Source organism: Ochotona curzoniae, unplaced genomic scaffold, assembly GCF_017591425.1.
Source record: "Ochotona curzoniae isolate NIBS_2020 unplaced genomic scaffold, NIBS_Ocur_1.0 contig_1274, whole genome shotgun sequence".
In the NCBI taxonomy this organism is placed as follows: Eukaryota; Metazoa; Chordata; class Mammalia; order Lagomorpha; family Ochotonidae; genus Ochotona; species Ochotona curzoniae.
Window position 1 is genome coordinate 5,230,942 of NW_024465023.1, and position 8,044 is coordinate 5,238,985.

At 45.6% G+C, this 8,044-nt stretch overlaps 1 protein-coding gene across 1 annotated transcript in view; it reads left to right on the plus strand.

The window, feature by feature from the left end:
• ITIH6 (inter-alpha-trypsin inhibitor heavy chain family member 6) overlaps window positions 1-5,815 on the plus strand; it is a 29,234-nt gene extending 23,419 nt beyond the window's left edge. Inside the window, exons 9-13 of the mRNA XM_041001453.1 lie at window positions 634-726; window positions 2,818-2,853; window positions 3,053-3,166; window positions 3,983-4,360; window positions 5,604-5,815. Of these exons, the coding sequence (XP_040857387.1) occupies window positions 634-726; window positions 2,818-2,853; window positions 3,053-3,166; window positions 3,983-4,360; window positions 5,604-5,815 (833 nt within the window). The remainder of the gene's footprint in view (window positions 1-633; window positions 727-2,817; window positions 2,854-3,052; window positions 3,167-3,982; window positions 4,361-5,603) is intronic.
• Window positions 5,816-8,044: the final 2,229 nt, after the last annotated feature.

Here is an 8,044-nt window from a genome sequence, read left to right on the forward strand (position 1 = left end):
TTTTTTAAATTATTAATAAAAAGGGCAGATTTCATGTATTTCATAGACACATTTCTAAGAAAATAGCAATGCTTCCTTCCATCCCTTCCCGAACCCTTCTTTCCTCCTCTTATTTTTGTTTAATTTTTACAAAAACATAATTTGAATCCCCTCTGTATTCACAGGCTTAATACACCACTAATCATAATATTTAGCAAGTAAAAAGTTAGAAGACCACCACTCCACAGGAGTATAAACAAGAAGTAAAAATAACAATCAAATCCGTTTCATTCCCACACATTTTTGTAGTCTGTGTTAACTCCCACATTACAGACAAAACACGTAATTGTCCTTTTGGGGGTTGGCTTATTCACCACAGTATATCTTTGATGCCTAAGCAATGCCTAAATGGATGGATGGATGGATGGATGGATGGATGGATGGATGGATTCTGTGAGGAAAAATATTGAATGTGTCTGAACTTGAAAGTCTAAGAGGCTGTAGAAAGTGTAAGGTCCCAGTACTGGAGACTGACGGGTCGGTTTCAGAAGCCAGTGAGGGGTGATCTGGTCAGAAGGGGAGTGTGTGCTTTGGTGGGATCAAGGCAACTTTGCCCTGGAAGTGTGAACTATTTCTCTTCTCTTGTGCTGGCAGGAAGTCCACACTGGGGTGGAACGTCTGAGGAGATCCTGGAAGGAGCTGGAGGCAGCATGAAATCTCAGAGAAATTGGGTGCAGCCAGCAGAAGGTGAGCAAGCACTTTTTCTGCAAAGATCACCTAAGCTTTCAGTTTCACTCAATTACAATTCTCATTGGCATTATCAAAGCCCGAGGGAAGATAATATATTTGTGTTTTAAAAGAGATCTATTTATTTTATGTGAAAGGCAGAGTTACAGAGATGCAGGAAATAGGACAGAGGGAGGAGGAGATGAAGGAGAGAGAAAAAAGGAGGGAAAGAGAAAGAGAGAGAGAGAATCTTCTATTCTCTGCTTCACTTCACAGATGGCCACAATGATCACAGCTGGGGCTGGCCTGAAGTCAGGAGTCAGGAGCTTCTTCTGGGTCTCTTACATAGGTGCAGGGGCCAAGCAGTTAATGAGCAGGGAGCTGGATCAGAAGTGGGACAGCTGGTACTTAGACTGGCACCCACAAGGGATGCTGGCGCCACAGGCAGCAGCTTTACTGATTATGCCACAGTGCCAGATCCTAAATTAATTTTCTAATGATACACAAGAAACTCAAAATTTAGCAGCTTAAAACCACACCTACTACTTGTCTCACAGTTTTGAAGATCAGAAGTCTACACATGGGGTAACAAGACTGAAATCAAAGTGTCTGTCAAACTGAATTCTCATTCTCCTCTTCATTAATTTTTTAAAATTCTCCATGATACAGTTTTGTAGGTATAGGGATTTCCCCCTTCCCTCCCCATCCACTTTCTTCTCCCTCCATTTTCCCCTATATTATCACAGTAGTCTAGTCCTTTGGTAAAAATTGCGTGTTACACTTTCTGCTATTGAAGTGCTTCGTGGCATGATAAGTGTAGGGAAAGATAGAAAATCTAGTATCATATTGTAAAGGTATATTTAAATGTTTCATCAGGAATCCTACTTTTATTTGGGAGATGCATAACACAACATAGTTTTACTTCCCATCTGCTAATCTCCATTATGGCATTCATCTTTTAGAGTATATGAATATACTTGATTACCTATGTATCTATTTTGTACTTTGCATGAAGACTATGACAATATTATATTAGAACATACTGTGCTGTTGGTGGAACTCAGTTCTTCATATTTGAGTGACTGAAATCCCTGTTGACTTGCTGGCTGTTGGCTGGGGGACACTCTGAGCTCCTAGGAATCATCTGAGGTCACTCTCAGGGGTCTCCCACATTCCTCATCACCTAGTTACCTCCATCTTCAAAGACAACCATGAAGAATCATCCTCACATTAAGCCCCTCTCACACATCATTTCTGTCACCTCTAGATGGAGAGCACATGTGATTATATCAATCCCACTTGGATGATCTCCCATTTTTAAGATCAACAGGGCCACATGTCATAACCCATTGATAGCACTGACAAAATTCATCCTCTTCATAGATTGATGATGCTGCAAAGCATGTATACCAAGAGATGATGGGCACTACAGAAGAATTCCCCAGACAGACAGAAAGAGAAAGTATTTGAGTTGTCCTTGAATGCTAGCTGAAAATTAATTCTTGGTAGTTAAGTGGAAGGAAAACATTCCAGAAGACAGGGGAAATGGGTATAAAAGGTCAGTAACAAGAGAAGGAGAGCGTCTAGTCATAAGATTATCCCATTGGGTTGGGCTGGAGTGTGAAGAAAACACTGGACAGAAGCATATGCAGATCCTGGGAAAGGCCTCAGTGCTGGCCTTGGGCATTTTGGCCACAGCTGGGTGAAGGTGACGCAGAGCCCAGTGTTCCTAGAGCGTGCTTGTCTATTTTGTGTTGCTCCAAAAAGTGAGCTAGTAACTTCCACAGAAAAGAGGTTTATGTGACTCACAGTTCTGCTGGTTGCATGGTGTTCCCAAACCCCCTTCCCCTGACCCTGGGCAATGGGAGAACTACTCTACTCGTAGGGAACCTAAGGCAACATTAGTCCATCCCTGAAAGACAAGTCTGGTGACCTATCCACCTCCCACTAGGCCTCCATCTCTTAATATTTCCCACTACCTCAACACTGCCACACAGGACCCCAAGCTTCAAGTCCATGCACCTGTGCAGAACAAACCCTGTAAAAGTCACAACAAAGTTCCAGAGATACAGCTGATCAATGCCTCACCCACACAGTCCCTCTGTCTTGCAGATATGCTGCCGAGCATCTTCACTTTCTCATCCTCAGGTAAGCCAGCCCTGCAGCTCTCCTGCTATAGTATAGAGTGGCTCACATACTGGGACCAGGACTGAGCTTGCTCTCTCTCTCTTGCTCTCTTGCTCTCTGGGAAATGGGCATGGCCTCCTTCCTGCTTCTCTCCTCCCTTCACTGTCCTCCCTTGTATCCCTTCCTATGAAGTTTCAGAGCTGCATCTCTTACATTGCAGTGGATGGGGATCCCCACTTTGTGGTACATATCCCACACTCAGAAGAGAGGATCTGTTTCACACTGGATGGACGCCCAGGAGACTTGTTGCAGCTCATAGAGGACCCAAAAGCAGGTGAGAGTCTCCAAGGACTCCAGCCCCACAACCAGATATGTTCATGACAGACATTTGTGGACTTAAAAGTCTTCACACACAGCAGTGTACTCTAGTAACACACGGAGAACACATACAGGCACACATGAACACACACACACAAATATACTCACATAAATACCAAGGTACTCACATATAAATGCACACACACTGGAGCATATAAGAAACTTAGCAAACTTACATAATTACCCAGACACACCTGTGCACATCCACAAATATGCATCCAGTGACACAAAATATATGTCATGTGTACAATGACATACCTCAACATACAAGCATTTATACCCCCAGATTCAGCTCAGTTTCCAGGATTCCACACACACAGGTGTCACACATACTCTGTTACCCCAGACATAGGAAACACACTTTAGCATGGAAATGCCTACCAAGATGCACTGACACACACCTAAATGCATGCACACGGACACTCTATGTACTCAACAGTGCAAATCAACATATAGACACAAAACATGCAAGACTTAGAACACTAACATAAGCTTACATGAACATACAAGCAAAAAATACACAATCTCAACATGCCAGCTTCAAACAGATGCCCAGAGATACTCTTCTGAGCATAAGCAAATGCAGACATTTATAAACTCACAGGCAAACATGCATAACTCACATGCAACCAACTGCACAGTGATGAGCCTGTACATGTGCTGTATGGGCCATGGTAGAAGCATGTGGACCCCGGTGCCTGACACCTCACCCCTGCGCATGCTCCGGATGATCATGTGAATGACTGAGCAGGTGCTATTCCCTTCCCTCCAGGGCTGCACGTGAGTGGGCGGCTGCTTGGGGCACCACCAAGGCCAGGGCACGAGGATCAGAACCGCACCTACTTCCAGCTCATCACAGTAACAACAGACAAGCCCTGGGCTTACACTATTACCATCAGACGCAGTTCTGTCTCTGTCCAAGGAGAGGGCACCTTGCACCTGTCCTGGGATCAACCTACCATACTAAGGAGGCCCCAACTGCAGCTCCATGTAGCTGCAGCAAGCCATCTCACACTCCGCCTTGGGCCAAACCTTGAGTTCCTAGTCCTCCGGCACCGCTACATACACCCCAGTGCCCTGCAACTGCCACACCTGGGGTTCTATGTGGTCGATGGCTCAGGCCTCAGCACCTCAGCCCGTGGCCTGATGGGTAAGTTTGTTCAGGCTGAGTGGGACCAGGAAACACCAATCCCAAGAGAGACTCTGCCAGGGTGAAAGCCTCACTGCCCACCCCCCATCAGCACCTCAACCACAAAGAGGAATCTGAGCTGTGCTATACACTTTGGGGATCCTGGTCTGGAGAACAAAGAGCCAGTCAGAGACAGGGATCACAGGGCAGGGTCAGCACTGGAAAGAAAGCAGACCAGGCAGCAGGAGGACTCCACACTGTGTAGTATGTGGGGTGGTTCTTTCCCAGACTCATAGCTCAAGAAAGTCCTTCTGGAGAAGGAGGGAGACCCATCCCATGGGAAACATGAAAGACCAAGCAAGAATGTGGCATAGAAGAATGGAGCTTGCAGGAACTGTGGTGATCAGAGCTGATTGCCAGGAGCAGAAGTTTGGCTTTATTCTGAAGGCAGTGGGGAACTATGAAAGACCATCAACAGAGGGAACACACAGTCAGATGGGGTATTACTTCAGGTTTATTATTCTACATCAAGGCTGCTGGGAAGGAAAGTTTTCGAGCCAGGTCACAGTTTATGAGACACTGGCAGGACCTCAGCAGTGACCTACACCAAGCACTCAGAGCAGCAGTGGCAGGTGAGCACAGGTTTACCTCCCCTGGGCCTCCTGCCTCCACTCTTGTCCTTTTAAATCTTCCCCTCGGAGTCCGGTGCTGTAGCTTAGCGGCTAACGTCCTTACCTTAAGCACGCCCGGGATCCCATATGGGCGCCCTGGTTCTAATCCTGGCAGCTCCACTTCCCATCCAGCTCCCTGCTTGTGACCTGGGAAAGCAGTTGAGGACGGCCCAAAGCCTTGGGACCCTGCACCCGTGTGGGAGATCCAGAGGAGGCTCTGGGCATTTGGCTTCAGATTGGCTCAGCCCCAGCCATTGTGGCCACTTGAGAAGTGAATCATTGGATGGAAGATCTTCCTCTCTGCCTCTCCTCCTCTCTGTATATCTGACTTTGCAATAAAAAATAAATAAATCTTTTAAAAAAAATCTTCCCCTTTCCTCTGCCACCACATCCACTTTTCCCCCTACTCATACTATACTCCTATCCCACCTGTCACATTTCCCACAATGCTTAGCTTCTTGCCTCCTCCAGGATTTAGCTGCTCCACCTTCCTCTCAGTTTTCTCTCTAGGTTTCCTGCTTTAGGATCCTCTCGGAGCTCAAAGCAGGGTCCCGGGTCACCACCCTGATTAGTGTTACCTCTCTCTCCTTCAGGGCAGTTCCAGCACTCTGACATTCGGCTGGTGACAGGACCTACAGGGCCTTACCTGCAGAGGCGACATGGCCCACATGTGCCTGTGGTCCTAGGCAAGAAGCTGCTGAAGGACTCTCCACGGCTTCGGCCCCGCTGGGCTTCCTGCTGGCTGGTGAAGCGCTCTTTTGTAGAGAGGCTGCTGGGCCAGTCCATCCTCAGCTATGTCCTGTGATGGTTCCTGAACTTCAGAACCAGGAAACCTCCATATGGGATATCCAGAGACCAGGGCATGAGATGAGCTAGGGACAAAGATCTGGGGACGTGAAGATGTTCCCAGGGACACACACTTGTGCATCTGCTGAGGGGATACATAAATGAGATACACACACAGACATGAAGACCTCTGTATCCAGAAGCAGAGGGACTCCTACCTGCTCACAGTCCTTCCTGGCTCCAGTCTCCACTTCCTCCTAAACCACACTCCAAAATAACCCCAGAAGTGATTTTCCTAAAAGAAAACCTAAGTCTTCAGTCCTGCTTATAATATCCCCTGGCTCCCATGGCAGATCTAAGGCTCTCAGATTATCTGGAAACAATTCTCTCCCACTACTAGACCTCTGCATATGCTTTTCCTTCCGCACGAAATGCTCTTCCTTCACTTCATGCAAGTAAATTTAATTCCCTTGTCAAGGTTCCATTGTTATTTCCTCTGGTAAACCTCTCCTGACCCATCTCCTAGACTGAGTTTGATCCCTCCCTCTGAGTTCCCACATCCCATCCCCATCCCTTCCAAGGTCACAGTACCTATCATTCTGTATGGTAATCACCTATTTTCTTGTCTGGATCTCTGACTTAGAGTGTGAGTTCTTTGAGAGCAAGGACCTTTGTTGAATCATCACCTATGTATCCTCAGTACCTAGAACAAAATAGATGCTTAGTAAATGTTTTCTGAATGAATAAACAAAAAAGTCTCATGGCACAGCCATAGGAAAATCAATGTATATAAACACACCAAAGACATAAGCTCACACACAAAAAGACAAGTGCGCTCCTGCTGGACCTCTGTATCACCATGCTTTTGAGTTACTTTCCATGTCACAAAGAGGCAAAGGTCATTTGGGCACAGGCACTGGAACACAGCAATATACAATGTACAGACTAAGAGCTGGACACATGTAGGATTCCAGACATAGGAGCAGAGGAATCAAGACACAGAAACACAGGTAGTCATATGGACACTGAAGAACCACAGTCTGAGACTCCCAGCGAGAGAAAGGCAGGAACAGTAAGTTACAGGTATATTGGCAGAGGCAGAGCAGGGTGATAGAACACAAAGACTCAGGGCCAGAGATCCACAAAGACCTATAAGCAGGGATGTTACATAGACCCAGATTAGAGACAAAGACCCAGGAACATGCCCATATGTAGAGGAGTGAAAGGAGAGCACAGACTCATACATGTGGCAATCCAGAGACACACAAAGACTAACCAACACTAGCAAAATGATAGGGATCAGGACATGTGACTGAGACATAAGGATAAGGACGGCATGGACTCAGGTATTAAAGGAGACACTGTGATGTGGTGACATGGATACAGGGATTTAAAAGCAATAACCAACAGGAAGTAAAATAGAAATTTATAATGGCACAAAGTTGTTCTTCCTGTTGATTTTGTTTTGTGGCTTTTCACTTGGGGGGATTTATAGTGACTGTGTAGTGGAGACTGACATGTCCAGATGTGAGGATATGATGCAGTGTGCATCTCTACTTCTGCACCAAGGATCGACTCCCAGTGAAACTGTTGGATATGTCTTGACAATGGGATGTTTGACTCTCCTGAAATGATGGAGACTTATGACTGTTTATGAAGAACTATGTTGTTTTAATGATATGGGAGAACTCAGTGGCGGGGGGAACTAGGGGAGGGGATAGGATAAATCCCAGGGCTCATAGAACTGTATCATAAAATGATAATAATAATAATAATAATAAATGAAAAAAAGAAAAAAGAAAATTCATCAAAATCTAAAAAAACAAACAAACAAAAAAAAAAAAAACAAGGCAACAACTCTAGGATCTGGTTGTAAAACCAGTACACATGGGAATATGAACCACAAATAGAGACACATGGATCCAAGGACAGACACATGAACATATCTGGAAATACAGAAACAGGAGCAAAGAAATGTACACACATAAAAAGAAATACATAGAAGCAAACTGGATTACAGTGACAAGGAAATCTCTCCAGAGAGGCCAGTACACAAAGACACAGCACCAAGTCACACTTGAGAATACAAAAAGAAGTGAAACACCAGCAAGTGACCAAAGCCACACATGAAGGGACAGGGACAGCTAATCAGAACCAGGGGTAAAGAGATAGTAGCTCAAAGATGAAAATGAGTGGGTCCAGACAGCAGACACAGAGAGGAGGTAAGTCTGATCCAACCAAAACCAGG